Genomic DNA, 17,776 nt, shown 5'->3' on the forward strand with positions numbered 1-17,776 from the left:
CTTATCCCCCTGTAATTGTACAGCCCCACCCTTATCCCCCTGTAATTGTACAGCCCCATCCTTATCCCCCTGTAATTGTACAGCCCCACCCTTATCCCCCTGTAATTGTACAGCCCCATCCTTATCCCCCTGTAATTGTACAGCCCCACCCTTATCCCCCTGTAATTGTACAGCCCCATCCTTATCCCCCTGTAATTGTACAGCCCCACCCTTATCCCCCTGTAATTGTACAGCCCCATCCTTATCCCCCTGTAATTGTACAGCCCCACCCTTATCCCCCTGTAATTGTACAGCCCCATCCTTATCCCCCTGTAATTGTACAGCCCCACCCTTATCCCCCTGTAATTGGGAATATTTTGAGGTTTGAACTGTTTGGATATTGATTAGTGATAAGTACCCTTTTATCCTCTTTTGAGCCTGACCAACTTTTTATACAGTTACAGCTTCGTGCCAGTGCCAGGATTATTTTCCTGTTTTCATAAGGAAAACAATATTCGCGCAGTGTAGAATTCGTGGAAAAAGCTTGGACTGTCATATTCATTATTGTTTTATTTGGTTGAAACTAAGGTTCCGAAAAATGACGTTATCATATCTATATAAATATGATTAAACTATTACCATCTTACAAATAGATAAAAGTATTATTCCATTTCAAAATTAGACAAATTGAACATTCTCACAAATAGACAAGATGAATACTGTTTCAGAAATAGACAAAAGGAATAACCATCTCACCATTAACCATCTCACCAATAACCATATCACCAATAACTCTCACCAATAACCATCTCACCAATAACTCTCACCAATAACTCTTACCAATAACCATATCACCAATAACTCTCACCAATAACCATCTCACCAATAACCATCACAAATACAGGCCCTCTTTGCCTCTTGTGGTTTATGTTTTCATTTTCATGAGTAACCAATGTTTCTTTTTTTTCAGTGTGTTCTGGTACAAATGAAGGAATGTCCACAGCCGGGTCAGAATCTTTTCGTTACCATAATCTCAAAAAACATTACACAAACTGTACATATATTGATGGTAATCTGGAAATCCAGGAGATCGGATCCGATCGTGACTTAAGTTTTCTGGAAACCATTGTAGAAGTGCGTGGATATGTACTTGTTTATGCTGTGTTTACACCGACATTACCACTCAAGCGACTTCGAATAATTCGAGGAAGTGAACTTTTTACCTACAATAATGGAAGTTATAGCCTATTTGTTGTGTTAAATGGTATTGTTTCTAATACAACGACAGTTGGTATGAAGGAGCTGGGATTACGATCTCTCCAAGGTGAGTAACTGAATTCCATTCTTGGTCAATATTTAAAACTTCTGCTGATCGAAGGACCCCTATCCCACTGCAAGCCAAACACTAAATATTTCCCTTTTATATACAGTGACCTCCCCTTAATTTTGTTTTGGATATACCAGGTAACTGTATCACGATTTGACGCTGGTACTTCCGTCGACCAGGTAGATAATTCAGCTATAGCAACTGTACAACAATCTAAGGTTTATTGTTCAAATACTGATTGAAACAACACTGACCCAGTCATGCTACAGTCATATTATCGAAAAAAGAATTTAAAGGGAGGTTACTCTGTGTAGGAAAACTACACTGGAGTTCTCTAGTGTTTCTCCTGCAGTGGGATAGGAACACTTAAAAGTAAGAAAGCAAAAACAATAAATAAATACATATCCCTACATGTTTATATAGCTTTATACTCAAATCTTATATTCTTACTCCTCAAATACTGTTTTATCACATTTGATCATGAATAAATGTTTGAATTGGAGAAGTAACAATTCAAGCATTGCAAATCTTCAAAACAATACATTTTGTGGTGAGGAATTGTAAGTACAACCAATCACAATCATGATTATCAAAATTACAACCAATCGATAAAGATTTATAATATTTGTAAATTATGGATGTTTTCTTTTTATCATACAGAAATCAGCAATGGCCAGGTATATTTTTTCAATAACGCTTTGCTGTGTTTTCACAAGACAATACATTGGAAAGATATTAACCCAGACGTCAACCCGCACGTCAAATATGTGTACGACGCAGCATACAAACGACAATGTAAGTACATACAGAAATTCAGTTTTAATGCTGAGTTCACCATGTGTACCATGTGTTACATATGTACCTGACCAGGAGCCTGAATCTAAGTAACCGAGAAAATACTTTGGTTACTCCCTTTCCCATTGTCTGGTGTACTAAACTAGATTTCCTTTACCCTCTTACGTACTGTAAAAGTTTTACGATGTGGAAATGCTGACTTTTTTTGCTTTAGTAAATTAGAATATTAATTAATTGTTTACAGTGGCAGATCTAGCGACTTATCGGGGGGGGGGGGGGGTTTCAAAATTTCATGGGGGGGAAAATTGAGGAAAATGGAGAAAATACATGATTTTTAAAGAAACTTTTCAGGCTGGGGTGGGTTCCTGAAGCCCAAAAAAACCTCTGGATCTGCCACTGAGACTTTCTCAATCTGATTAATAGACAGATGTGACATACTACCACAGGCTGTTTTATTGGTGTGAGACACCTTAAAGATAGAGACAACTTAGATGGTGTACAAGTATCCTTAATAATAATTGAGATTTAACGGGTCTATTAGATCAATAGGACAAAATGACCTGAAGCTGAGATTGTAACACTAAACTGAAAGAAGATCTATTTAAAGATGTCTGGTTTCAATATTGACACAGGTTCCTAACCTAAATTAGAATTCCCTAAGTACCTTAGCTAACATCCATCCAATCAGGGTTTAACACATGATGAAGCATTGTTAGTTTCATGAAAAAAAGTTTCTGGTAAAGGAAATATTTGTAAAATTAGTATGGCTGTATTAAATGGCAAATTTAAATATTTAGCAAAGTTGACAATTTAAACTTAAAGAAAATTGGGCTATAAATATTTATTTGTACATTGATAGAAGAAGTTCACTTTTAAACAATGCAAAATTAAATGTAAGTTTATAACAGAGAGGACACCATTTTGTCAGTCTGTCTATATCTGCATCCTTTAGCAAATTCATTCTCTTCCTTAAATTTAGTATTTTTATCTCATACCTTAAACTTTAAATGTTCAACTCCAGGAGGTTGTGTAAGCCTGAACTCTAGACGAACGCTCTACTATTTGAGATAACTGGTTGTGTTGAGCTTCACAACTTCCTTTTATCTGGGTTATTCTATCAAAGGTCATGGTCAAGGTCATTGAAGGTTGATTCCTTCAATTTGATTGGCTAATGATTTCCACCCCAGTACTTCTCTGTTTCTAACCTCATCTTCCTATAGTTTACAAGATCACAGTATATTATATATAAAAAACCCTGAACATTTTCAGACTATTCTGTCAAAGGTCAAGGTCATTCAAGGTCACTTAATTCCTTCAGTCCAATTGGGTAATTATATACTCTTTTTCACCAAATTTTTGAAGTTGTTGTATGTGCTAAGACACAAGTTCCTGTTTTTTGGAAATTCTACCACTGTGACCATTAAATTTTCCGCTTTGCAATGATTGTTTTGATCCTGCAGTCCACTTGTAAATTAAACGCCAAGCAATGATTGTTTTGATCCTGCAGTCCACTCGTAAATTAAACGCCTAGCATTATCTTTATCTTTATAACTTTGTGTTTTAGAAAAAAATATATATTCAAAATATCTCTCTAAGAATTTTCTAGGATCGTATTGGATCTTTTGTTTCAAAAACATCCATCAAGGTTGTGTTGATATTGTTTAATCATTCACCCCTGAAATTTCATAATTAACTATTCCAACTTTTGAATTGGAACAGTTCAAATGTCAGGGGTGAATGACTTAAGTCTGTTCCTGTTAACTAAGACAGAGCAAGGCGATGCCTTAGACAGTGTTTCCTTGATCTAACTCAACATTATCGTATTGTACTGGTTTACCTTTAATTTCACAGACAAATTGTGAACAGTTTTTTTTTAAGTATGAAATTTCAGAAAATATCAAGATGAGATTATGAACTATGAAAGTCTTGCTTTCAATTACTAAATAATGAATCAGTCATACAAACAGAAAAGGGAGGTAGATAAGTTTGATTAAGTAGTCAATGCCTCTCATAGGTTTTCACACTTTCAATTTTCGAAGGATGCCAAATGTTGAGGATGCTAAGATAACTGTGGGATTGGATACAGTTGAAGTCAGATGATATTAGACTCCCTCTGAGAATCAAGGTCATTAATATGTGTTAAAAAGCCATCGCACAGTTGTCTCCCCTTGGGAATAAATCTTCTGGTGATTTGGTTGAAAATGAGATGTCTTATCAGTAAATGTAGGCTAGGTAAGAACTCGGGCAGAAAGCTGGAAAAAAGGCCACGTTCGTTTTACTATTCTGATTAGCAAAAACAAAATTTATGGTAGTGTTGTTTTACTTTCATAATTATATTATGCATCAAGTAGCTATATTCAGTTTGAAATTGTAAGCAAAACTGGGTAAAATTGAGATCTGATGACAAATTAAAAAAAAAAAAAAATAGATATCATAATACTTGCAAGCTGATAGATTGTATTGATGCCCCATATCTTTGTAGACATTTTTTTTGGCAAGTCAGTGAATTAACAGTAGTTCTTAAATTTATTTTTCAATTCCGAATCAAGTGCAGGCTTTAATGAGAAAATAAAGATTGTATCAAATTATGAGATCACAACATGTTTATGAGATTTTCAATACCAATCTAACTATTATATTCAATCTGTTTTCATGTACTGAGCCAAAAGAATAGACATTTCAGATTTCGAGTGAACAAGTAATACTCGGTGTATATACATTTACCTAAATGTCTCTTTACCCAGTTTCACTAAGATTCCTTAACTTAGAAAACTCCTTTACTTAGAAAAGCAATTGACCTAAGAAAATTTGGGTTCAGAGTTTTCTCAAATGCCAGTAATGCATTCTTATGGAAATACTTGAGTTAAGAAATGTCCTTTAGTTTAGGGAACATTCACGAAATTAGGGTTGGGTGTAATAAATTTTGTGCAGAATATATTTCTGTCCCATTACAGTGATCCAATCGACAAGCACTGCTACTAAAAGAGAGATCAAGTCATTGAAGTGTAGGGGGCGCTATAAACGTACTAGTTAAAACTAACATGTAGGTATATATTGATTTTGGCGCTAATGAACTTCATCACAGGCGAGTTCTCCATTGTCAGATTTTTTTGATTTTTTTTCTGGCTATAGATTAGATGAGGATGTTAACTAATATTTTATTCACAGACATGAAGAGGGGGTTAATATATAGTGATGGCTGCAAGCTTTAAGTATGGTACTTCATATCGTACCATCTCGTAATACCTATATGGATATATATTAGTAGGCTAGATTGTAATCAATTTCAATTTTATTAGAATGTGTACTTATATGTTATTTGATAGTTCCATCAGATTGCCAGTTAATGGAATTCTCACAAAATTGGAATTTTGTATTCAATAGATAAAGGTCCTGTGATAATACAGATATTGATTGCAATATGTCAATATTTTTCTGTTCATATGTATTTTTTATTCATCGATTTTCATTTATGGCATCGTTGAGTGATCATCGTTATCGTTGTACAAATGATTTCGGACCACATACTGGAATTTATTTGAGGTTATGAGATTTTAATTGATATATAAATATCTAACAACAATGTACTCTATTTCATAAATGTATTTTATAATATTTCAAATATTTTGTTATTGTTTGATTTTAATCAGTTCTTAGAATGAGTGAAGCATATAAAACAGTTTGAATGTCCATATCGGAGGCCGAGGGGGAGGGGTTCTCTATTTGTTGTCTGTGTATTGATTCTCTATTTGTTGTCTGTGAGTTGATTCTTTATTTGATGTCTGTGAGTTGATTCTTTATTTGATGTCTGTGAGTTGATTCTTTATTTGATGTCTGTGAGTTGATTCTTTATTTGATGTCTGTGAGTTGATTCTTTATTTGATGTCTGTGAGTTGATTCTTTATTTGATGTCTGTGAGTTGATTCTTTATTTGATGTCTGTGAGTTGATTCTTTATTTGATGTCTGTGAGTTGATTCTTTATTTGATGTCTGTGAGTTGATTCTTTATTTGATGTCTGTGAGTTGATTCTTTATTTGATGTCTGTGAGTTGATTCTTTATTTGATGTCTGTGAGTTGATTCTTTATTTGATGTCTGTGAGTTGATTCTTTATTTGATGTCTGTGAGTTGATTCTTTATTTGATGTCTGTGAGTTGATTCTTTATTTGATGTCTGTGAGTTGATTCTTTATTTGATGTCTGTGAGTTGATTCTTTATTTGATGTCTGTGAGTTGATTCTTTATTTGATGTCTGTGAGTTGATTCTTTATTTGATGTCTGTGAGTTGATTCTTTATTTGATGTCTGTGAGTTGATTCTTTATTTGATGTCTGTGAGTTGATTCTTTATTTGATGTCTGTGAGTTGATTAACACAGAAATCGTGTTATCCTGAAGGTTCTTCTATTATTATATCACTGTGTTGGTCTCCTCAGAAAGTAGACATTTTCTGTACAGTCAAGTTTGTTTCATTCCTGCCTGATAGTTGTCACTTAAATAGGTTCAAGGTCACTTTTTCTGTTTTACTTCAAAGGTTTGTTTTTTATGTCCATCACTATTAAATACCTCTTTGTAATGACAGAAATGTCACTGAACAAATGGTAGCTGTAATTAAATATAAAAAGCGGTTTTATTTTCCTAACATTTAATGGCATAACAATCTACAAGTCCCAGCTTGAAGTGATGACCAGTGACCTTGACCTTTGTCCATTATATGTAGTCCACAGAAAATACTCATCATTTCAGATTTGATCTTCATTGTCCTAATCCTGCATGTATTCATTTTTGATTTTATTTGTGTGAGGATGAAAAATGTTGTGTATAATTGGAGTCATTATTGATGTGACCTTTAACCATCAAAGCTTAATCAATGACCTTGACCTTTTGTAATATTTCAGGTCCGGAATGCCATCCGTCCTGCTACAATAATCGAACTGGAGAACGCCACTGTTGGGGGGAGGGTAGAGACATGTGCCAACAACGTAAGTTATTTAAAGATGGTATGACAACTGTGTTTGTAAATAGAACCAATCGCTAATTCCTACACTGTCAGGATTGTGTTTAAAAAACAATCCATTTTATTTCAGGTTTAAATTTTATTGTTATGATAATGGAACAACTTGTAGCAGATTCAAAAACTTTATTGATTCTAATAATATTCTAATAATAGCTCAGGGCTATTATTAGAACACATGCTAAGAAGAAAGTGTGGTGTGGGGGGGGCAGTTATTGGAACCGGATGTCACAACCTCACACCATAAAGGTAGGGGGTGGGCGATTATTGGAGAAAAAATCTGAAATTCAAAAAAATTAAGATCTTCAAAGCCTATGTGTACTGTACAAGAAACAACGGATAGGTTTTCAGACAGACTGTGTTTGGGTCTGGTGCTCTGGATGCAAGCTTCATGCACTTTTAGCAAAGTCTATACTATCAATATTGTGTGCGTGGCCCTGTCAGAGTTTGGGATGGTCGCACAAGGAATTGTACCCATACTTTTACACTGAAAGGCATTGTATTTGAAAAAAAAAAAAAAAAATAACAATCTGCATATTTCTACATGTCTATATAGCTTGTTTGATCTGTACTTTTTTACACCTTTATTAAAACAATGTCAAATATCTCCAAAACTTTAAAATAGTTGGAAAATAATCATTTTTATAGAGTATTTTGCCCCTAATATGGAGGGAATGACGATTATTAAAACACAGTCTATTATTAGAACACAGGCTATTATTAGAACACAGTCTATTATTAGAACCAATAAGGTATTCATTTCTGAAACACTTTCACAAATTCAAAATACAAATGATGAAATAACATATTCATTACATGTGTTGTTGATCTGTTTTAAATTTTATCTGTCTGTAGTTTTTACTGAAATTTTGTTGTTCTAATTGTAAAGAGTTTAAGTCATTCTGCCCAAGGTGGTTGAAGAAGAACATGACATTTCACATGTTTACTATTCTGATATGAAATAAAAAGATCTTGTTTATGCAAATGTCATTGTAGCTATAATGGTTCAAAATTAAACTTGGCAAAATTAAAATCAAATCAGTAGGGAGAAGTGTTGCACTGAATATTAAATGTAAAAATGAATTTAACTGAAAAAAAATCACATTTCATGTTGTTTATTTTTTATCCAGTGAACCATGCGACAGTGTGTTCACCTAGCTGTGATGGTCGGTGCTTTGGCTACCAACAAAACCAGTGTTGTCACCCGGAATGTTCCGCGGGATGTTCGGGGCCTAGGAAAACGGACTGTATGGTAAAGATGATTTTTTACATTTTCACAAGTTAAATATCAGAAAATGTCCATTTGATGAAAACAAATATTGTGAATATGTACAAAATGCTATATCTTAACCCATTAACCCCTAAAGTCACCTTGGAACCTTACCAAATGAAAGACTGGGCAAGTCCAGTTTAAAAATGTGTGGGTGAATGAATTAATATGTAAAGACATTTCTTTGTGTAGTGTCAAATTAGAACAGTGCTTTCTTCACTCGATCAACTTAGATACTGAAATTAATAATTATAAACCAAATAGATAAAAAGAAACATTTTTCTCAATAATCAGGACAATAATTTCTATGTTGGCGTTAATCTGTTAACTTTACCGTGAAGTGACATGTACGCGAGCTAAAATCTTGATCTCTATTATGGCCTAAGGGAGGTAACTCTCAGACCAAAGTTGATACAAAAAATGGAAGCAGAGTTGCATGTACTTTTCATTTTTTGCAATTTTTCCACCATTTGAAAACTATGTGTTATTGTGGTTATTTTTTCCAGTCTTTAGGAATAAAACCTTTCTGTTAAAACCACTGGTTAAAGAAAATTCTTACAGCAATTTCCATAACATGATTTGACTGGTTGCAGATGATCCAAATTCTAGTTCTGCTACAAAACGTAAATGTTTTGTTTTTAATTTACAACAATTATGAAACAATGAAGTTGTATCAACATATTACTCTTATTAGCCCTGAGATATCTGATATCTGATCATAGAAATCCCCTTTCTTTACCACACAATGAAACTGCATGGTGCTGGTAAATAGCTTACAGCCTGTCAGGACAGGATCCTGAAGTGTTTTTAACACTTCGAGTGCTCTACAAATATCATTTAGTTATACACTATAATTCAGTCATTTTCCCAACAGCGCTTTAAAATATCATAAACACTCAACTTTATTTCCTTAAGGCTTGTAAACACTTCATGAACGAAGGAGAGTGTGTGGAGAATTGTCCCCTCGTCATGTTCTACAACATCTTCACCCTGAAGGCAGAGATCAACCCCAAGGGCAAATTTAAATACGGATCCCTCTGTGTTAAAAAGTGCCCCGGTAACTATCAACCTACGGAACAAAAAATGACCAAATAAAAAATATTGAATATTGGCATTGCAATAAAATTGAAACATGAATCATTGAATGAATAATTTTTAAAATTAAAGATTTTGTTTTTTTAAATGTTGATGAATTATTGTATAACTACTTAAATTGTTTGTTTTCTTTGATTTACTGCAATTTGATTTGTGTCGTTTATACAATATGACATAAAAAAATATTATCTACAAATAACTTGATAATTTTCATGGTTTTTCCGCAGACCATTTTCTACGGGACAAGTACATCTCTGCTTGTGTGAAGGTTTGTGGGGTAAACAAACATGCTGTAGACGGAGAATGCATCCCGTGTGATGGGCCGTGTGCAAAACGTAAGGAACTGCATTCCTGTCCTTATGGAGTTAACACTTAGCCTCCTTCAGGAGGAGATAACTCTACCAAGTTTCTTTGACATAATTATTAAAAAGGAAATGGGAGACAGTTCTAACCCAGTTGTGTTGGGATAATCATTTCACAGCTAAGTAGATAATCATTTCACAGCTAAGTAGAGATGACTTTCTCCTTTTGTTGATAATTATTTCCTAGCTTGATGGATTAAGTCTTGCAGTTCTAGATTAATTTTCCTTTTCTAGGTCATTTAACAAGCCAAGTACAGACTTGGAGTTTACATAAAAGAAATTGCAAAATATATGTAGACAACACTCCCCCCCCCCCCCCCCCCCCCCCATTTCAATGAATTTCAATGATTGAAAAATGAAGTACCCTGGTAATGACTCATGACTTATTAAAACTGTAAAACACAGTTTTGTATTGCATGTCTCTTTTGGTCGTAACAGCAAATCATTGTAAATCTCCTTTGTATATCCTTTGTCTGTATTCATCCTAAAAATTCTTAGTACCAATGATTGTATTTCTTTTCTTTTTTGTTTATTTTAGAATGTAAGGGATTAAACAAGACGGAATTCTTGACGTCTGTGAACATTAAACGCCTCAGTAATTGTACTCTGATAGAGGGCAATCTTAAAATTGTGGAGACCACTTTTAATGGGTATGTATGGTATGACAGGATTGCCTCCCTTAGAACGAGATGTGATTAACAGTTATCTAGACTCTATACAAAAAGTATAAGCATAAAAATAATATTCTTGGCCAAATTTCCAGGTACAGGTGCCAGATGTTTCAAAACCAAACTGTAAAATCAAATTCTTTTCAACAAGCAAGTCACATTGGGTCATGATATTTAGTCTGTCGCATGCTAGTATGAACGGATTTGAAAATTGTTAAATCAATTTCCTGCACATAGTCACAGGGTTCATAAATGTATGTCTTTAAATGTTTAAAGTATTTAAAATGTTTTCTTAATAACTATGATCATTGGATAATGATATTGGCTAGTAGAAGTCGAGGATAAAGGGCTAATAGTGGTTTTTGCTTTAAAAGAATGAGCCAGATCCTCTTTTCAGAGGACAGATATCTTATAACTTGAAATTTTAAAATAATATTTTTTATCCCGCAGCTTGAAGGGTTATGTTTTGATTATTATGATATAACTTTTTGTCATATAAGAAATCTCAATTCACATTTTATTCTGTACGTTGCATGATTTGAGTTAAAATCTCTACCTTGTTAAACATGCGAGTAATAGAGGCGATATAGGATTTCTTAAATAATTCTTTTGTTAACCCTGACAGAGATGAATACAGAAATATTTCTGGATTGGATCCTGAAGATCTGTATGTATTCAACACGGTAAGGGAGATCACTGGGTTTGTCATAATCCAGTCAAACCATTCCGGCTTCAAGAACTTGTCGTTCCTATCAAACCTGGAGGTCATAAGAGGCCGAGAACTGGATGGGTACGTACAAAAGATTTTTGCTTTGATTATTTTTCATTTTTGTTTTAAAAAACATTTTATTTTGATTTTTCATTTATTTTGATTTTTCATTTTCAACTTATTCACCCCTGAAGACACATTTTAACGCCTCAAATTCAAGGTTAATACATTGATATTTACATTCTGTATTGCATTTGCCTTTATGTCGTTAGTAAACAAAATTGCAGTATATGAGACTGTATACTACAATTTACAGTGATACGGCCAGTGTAGGAATACAGCTGGTACAAGGTAAACAAACATGGCCGCCCGATACTTTCAGTATCAATAGGCCTATAGTCGGAAAACATCCTGGGTTCATAAGCATTTAGCAATATAGGTCATCGCAAAAAAAAATAAAGCAACTTGACAAATTATGACAATATAAATTTATTATAAGACGTGTAGGTACCACAAAATTATTGTAAGCGCCATTCTAGATACAAGTTTATCAACGTCATCACACAGGGGATCGGTTTCGATATTTTAAGTTATGCATAACATCAGTGAATAACCACAACACTAAAATTCAGCATTTCTAAAACCTTGTAAAAGTCGAGGGTATCGACAAGATTTTAGAATGTGTATATTCAGTGATGTCATCCATTACACAAGGCCACGAAACTGAGCCCCTGTGAACGTGGTCCGCTAGCGATGATAATCTGACCGATTAGACATGGAATATGTTTCAAACGAAATGTCCTTGGAATCGTTATCACCTACTGAAAAGACCATTTTAATTAAACATTTTCAAGTGTATATGCTTCTGAAAATAACGTAATATTCCAGTCAAAGGAAACATAAGCGTTTCCGAGTAAACAATCAAGTCCGTTCAGCGCCGCATCACTTCAAAATACATGTTATCTATCAATGCGCGAAAAACAGCTTTAATTTTAAACAAGCAAAAGTTATGCAATTATTGACAATTTTTCAACATATACATACTCATAGGAAATAAATAATAAAGTTAAGTTTGTGTTCAAACCATTTTATGTGCGTGTGGTTTTCAATGACACGACAGACTATATTATTTCTTCTGGAAATGTCGGCTGTTCTGGGATTTGAACTTACTGACGTCACTGATATGATAAGCGGGAAATTCAAACGTATTTTTGCTTCAGTTACTATACAAAACAAACTATATACATATAAATGTAAATATAAGCATTGAACTGTTACCAGATGCAGTATACAGTCGATATGAATGCAATTTGGGTGACAGTTAAATATTCATGTCGCCCGTTATCATCTGGTAACAGTTCAATGCTTAATGAAATTTCAGGGGTGAATAAGTAAAAGAACGGTGATGACTCTCTTACTTAGTTACTGAGTTACTTGATGTACTATGTTACTTTATTATATCTCACCTTTAAAATAGTGTGTCTGGTCGGATAATATTGATCTCATTACTGGGAAATAAAACTTCATGTTCTCCTTGTGTAACTGAATTTCCCTAGTCATATTTCCCTTATTGGGATAAAGGCACCACACCTGAGTTCCAAGTGGCTGGAGCAGACAACAATAATGGCCAGTCGACCTGATCATCTTTATATTATTGTTAATGTTAGTTCAATATGTATTGCCCTTGTGGTAAGGAAACACAATTGCTTTGACCTTATGAAACATGATTAATCTCCGGGGAAACAAATAATCGTGTTTCTTTATCACAAGGGCATTAGATGAACATAAGTTCACGACTGTGACATAGTTGTACATTGTATATATATGTGTGCATTTTTTTGGTAGGGAACCGGGCAGGCACATATACATAAAAAAAACAAGATGTTATTCATTTAACATGTGACTTACAGTTACCGTTTTTTCATTGCAGGAGGAGTAATGCCCTCAACATCATGGCCACACCTCTCGAGTCACTAGAACTTAACTCCCTTAGATTGATATCTTTTGGCAAGGTACTGATCTGGTTCAATAAGCGTTTGTGCTATGCCAACACAGTGAACTTCACCAAGTTGTTTGTGGCCTCCTCTCAGACTGCCTTTATCGGAAATAATCGTGACATCAGCCAGTGTGGTAGGTATTCATACTACAGATTAATGTGATGTCAGGATTGCATCCTATCATAATTTAATTTTAATGGATGCATTTGATCTGATCAAAAAGTCCTATCAAATATATGTTTTTTGTCAATTATCTCAAATGACCCTATTTTCATGTGTAACATATAATTTCTACAAAATGTCTGTCTGTCTGTCATGTAGTGAGATTAACTGATTATCTTCAATACCACTGATAGTTTACATACCGGGGTAACACATGCATTGTCTCCCTAAACACTATATTACTCTACATGGACAGTGTAGTATGTCACTTAAGAAACTGTTTTAATTTGTAAATGGTCTATTTTCATTGAGGTTCTTAAATGTATAAATTATCTTCCTTTACGGTCCCTTACTTGCTAAAAGCGTGAATGGTGTAATACATGGAGGTTCTTAATCACTTAAATGATCTCCCTTTACAGTCCCATATGTCACTTAAGGACTTGTTAAAATGTGTGAACAGTCTCTTTTCATTGAGGTTCCTAAATGTATAAATTATCTCCCTTTACAGTTACCAGTATTCACAAACAAATTATGTTGTTAAACAATGTCAAAATGTACAAATTATCTCCCTGTACAGTTACCAGTATTCACAAAGAAATTATGTTGTTAAACAATGTCAAAATGTACAAATTATCTCCCTTTACAGTTACCAGTATTCACAAACAAATAATGTTGTTAAAATGTCAAAATGTATAAATTATCTCCCTTTACAGTTACCAGTATTCACAAACAAATTGTGTTTTTAAACAATGTCAAAATGTTTTAATGATCCGTTTTACAGAGATTGAGGGTCATGTATGTGACCCGGAATGTTCGATAGACGGCTGCTGGGGCATGGGTCCCAATAAGTGTCTATCCTGTAGACATATGAAGGTGAACGACAGCTCCAACCTGTGTCTTAAAACCTGTGATGCCAGCCCTCTACTGTACCAGGATACTCCTAGCGGGTGTAAACCCTGCCACAAAGAATGTGCCAACAACTGTACTGGTCCTGTAAGTTTGTATTCAGCTCTACCTCGTTACTCATGGCACTACATACAAAAATGACTGCAGGGACATTAAAGGACATGTCCACACGTCCTGTAATTTTATTTAATCACAAAGGATTGTATAGTCTTCAAAAATGAAAAAAAAACACGTCATATTTTAGAAATATGGGAACTTTCAATGCTAATAAAGGAAAAACGTACCATGAAGTTAAAAGTGTCATTGCAATTTTAAAAATTTTGTTGGAGAAATTTTCGACAGAAATATTTCATACTGTATAAGTCATCTTGCCTTTTACAAAATTATTGTTGTTTGCAATTTGAATATTAAAAGAAAAACCCAGGGGAACTGCTTATATATATATACTTAGCTAATGTTACTTTGACAAGAAACTTAACCTGAAGCCAAAAATACTTTCTTTTATCATTACCCCGTTTTCTATATAGGGGGAAGGATGCTCATCATAACCCCGTCTTCTATATAGGTGGAAGGATGCTCATCATAACCCCGTCTTCTATATAGGTGGAAGGATGCTCATCATAACCCCGTCTTCTATATAGGTGGAAGGATGCTCATCATTACCCCGCCTTCTATATAGGGGGAAGGATGCTCATCATAACCCTGCCTTCTATATAGGTGGAAGGAGGCTCATCATAACCCTGCCTTCTATATAGGTGGAAGGATGCTCATCATAACCCCGTCTTCTATATAGGTGGAAGGATGCTCATCATAACCCTGTCTTCTATATAGGGGGAAGGATGCTCATCATAACACCGTCTTCTATATAGGGGGAAGGATGCTCATCATACCCCCGTCTTCTATATAGGGGGAAGGATGCTCATCATAACACCGTCTTCTATATAGGGGGAAGGATGCTCATCATTACCCTGTCTTCTATATAGGGGGAAGGATGCTCATCATAACCCTGCCTTCTATATAGGTGGAATGATGCTCATCATAACCCTGCCTTCTATATAGGTGGAAGGATGCTCATCATAACCCCGTCTTCTATATGGGTGGAAGGATGCTCATCATTACCCCGTCTTCTATATAGGTGGAAGGATGCTCATCATTACCCCGTCTTCTATATAGGTGGAGGGATTCTTCAAGCTGTGAAAGCAGCAGAAATTGATGTTTGATGATGCAGTACTTTTATTAATTAGTGATGTTTTCAAAATAATTAAAGGCTGGTTGAGTTTCCACCACTATAAGAATAATAATACTATAATCACATATAATTGTCTGGAGCTGATCTGACAATAAGCCCATGCCTGGTAATAAGCCCACCCATAGCTACTGCAGTTCAGTAAAAATATGAACAGATGCTATATTATTGTCCTGTAATAAGCTTACCTGCCTACTTCGAGTCAGAGATCATGGTCCTGATCCTCTTGTTGTTTATTTTTTGTAGAAAGCCAGTCAATGTGATTCCTGTAAACACATCATCGTCGTTGACAGCAACAATAGTATGCAGGTTTGTCACGAGACATGCCCAAAGAAATTCTACGCTGACGAGGACAAGATCTGTCGACCATGCTACGAACACTGCAGCAACGGGTAAGTCAGCTTAAATTATTCATGTTTCTTATAACACAAACTTATATACCAGTAAATATTACTACAGTAATTTAAATTGTTGTACACCATTATTTTTAAGAAGGGTTCTTAAATAAAACAAAAAAATCAAATTAAAAATAATATAAATGCAAAGTTTGTTTCGAACACAAACTGGAATTGAAAATATTTTTTGTGAACTTTCAGAAACGTCGTGTAGATTACTCTTTGCTTGACAAAGAGACAGACATTTTCGAAAGCTTGCAAAAGAAGTTAATAATTCCTGTTTGTGTTCAAAAGAAACTTGGCATTTATTATGTATAAACCAAACTTATGAATCTTATTCCAAATAAAAATAATTCCACCATAAGCACATGTATATCATTACTATTTCATATTTAGTAATATTATTGTACAGATGTACTGGACCCTCGAGTGAGCTGAAGATCGGAGGTTGCAAGTCGTGTAACATTGCAGAAGAAATACGAGACGGTGGAGGGGAGATACGCCTCTTCTGTATAGCAGATGACGGATCAGATTGTCGTAAGGATTTCTACAAAACCACGGTAACGGCAAAGGACCCTGGCCCTATGGCAGGCGGACAGGTAAAATTAACAGATTAATTATAATGCTCTATCAAATGAACTTTTTGATTAATCTCACTCCTTTTTACATAATTACCATTTTCTTGTTAAGCTGCACATCATTGAGTAATAATTTAGGAACGTTCAATTGTCCCAGCTCTTTTCTGATTTGATCATTTTTCTGTTAAATTTGCCACATTACTCTTTCTTATCATGCAAAGACAATTTTAGGTTGCTGGACTTTTAAGGAAGTTAATTTAATCATGTTGAAATTATCCCCATTAGTCTGTGGACATGTCAACATAACAAACATCTTGGGTGTGACACTCTGACTTAACCCTTTCACCACTGTGTACCATAATGGACTCGTCCAGATCAATGAATGGTAGAGTTGACTAAAGTTACATAGGGGTGAATGGGTTAAGTATGTCATTTGGGTCACATCATTTTTATTTAAGAATTTATGCATGTACATCAAATAAAATATTCTTGGATAAATGATATAAGTTCATCAAATCTCTGATAGATGGTCATCTGTTTTCAGTTGTGTAAGCCCTGTCATCCCTTATGTGACGGATGTGTCGGTCATGGACCCGCCCAATGTAAGAGCTGTCTCCACTATAAAGAGGATGACTATTGCGTGGCGTCCTGTCACAGCTTCAACTACGGCAACAAATTGACGAAGCGATGTGAACCATGCCATGCAGAATGTCAGAAAGGTTGTTCTGATCCCACAGCTTCTGACTGCTTCTCGTGCAAAACCTACAAAATCTACACCGACGAGGCCAATAGCATGAGAGTGAGTCCTGATTCCATTTAATGATCCAAGTTTTTAGCGTTTTTAGCATATGTTTCATACTCAATAGCAAAACTTATTTCCAGTCAGAAAAAAAATCATGTACAAGATTGTTGTTTTTTAACTTTTTTCTAACTTATTAAATTAGCAAAGTTTGTTTTCAATCTGAAAATTTTATGTACAATGTTTGTTTTGAAACATTTTGTATGGCCTAGCCATAAAATGGAGGGTATATAATGCTGCCCAAGTTTGTCTCATCCCCTCACCTCGTTATACAATGTAAATTAACGCTCTAGCAAATTCATTCTGTGACGGATTTTCCTCAAACTATAAACAAATGTCAAAAGTTTGCAAACACATCAGATGACTTAGTGTTTTAAGATTCCAAGGTCTAGATCAAGGTCAAGGTAGTGGTATGGTAAAACACTAACCTTGGGTTTATTTCACTGCCTTTATTATATCAGGGGGGGGGGGGGGGGGGG

The 17,776-nt window shown here is 34.7% G+C and overlaps 1 protein-coding gene across 2 annotated transcripts in view; it reads left to right on the plus strand.

The window, feature by feature from the left end:
• Window positions 1-17,776, plus strand: part of LOC110442986 (epidermal growth factor receptor-like) — a 203,358-nt gene that overhangs the window by 163,636 nt on the left and 21,946 nt on the right. For both annotated transcript variants that reach the window (XM_021486888.1, XM_021486889.1), the window contains exons 2-14: window positions 950-1,303; window positions 1,967-2,101; window positions 6,995-7,078; window positions 8,241-8,362; window positions 9,296-9,437; window positions 9,703-9,810; window positions 10,376-10,487; window positions 11,131-11,295; window positions 13,145-13,344; window positions 14,155-14,366; window positions 15,772-15,917; window positions 16,333-16,519; window positions 17,043-17,297. In XM_021486888.1, coding sequence (XP_021342563.1) covers window positions 950-1,303; window positions 1,967-2,101; window positions 6,995-7,078; window positions 8,241-8,362; window positions 9,296-9,437; window positions 9,703-9,810; window positions 10,376-10,487; window positions 11,131-11,295; window positions 13,145-13,344; window positions 14,155-14,366; window positions 15,772-15,917; window positions 16,333-16,519; window positions 17,043-17,297 — 2,222 coding nt within the window. The remainder of the gene's footprint in view (window positions 1-949; window positions 1,304-1,966; window positions 2,102-6,994; window positions 7,079-8,240; window positions 8,363-9,295; window positions 9,438-9,702; window positions 9,811-10,375; window positions 10,488-11,130; window positions 11,296-13,144; window positions 13,345-14,154; window positions 14,367-15,771; window positions 15,918-16,332; window positions 16,520-17,042; window positions 17,298-17,776) is intronic.

This window comes from Mizuhopecten yessoensis, unplaced genomic scaffold, assembly GCF_002113885.1.
Source record: "Mizuhopecten yessoensis strain PY_sf001 unplaced genomic scaffold, ASM211388v2 scaffold716317, whole genome shotgun sequence".
Taxonomy (NCBI): Eukaryota; Metazoa; Mollusca; class Bivalvia; order Pectinida; family Pectinidae; genus Mizuhopecten; species Mizuhopecten yessoensis.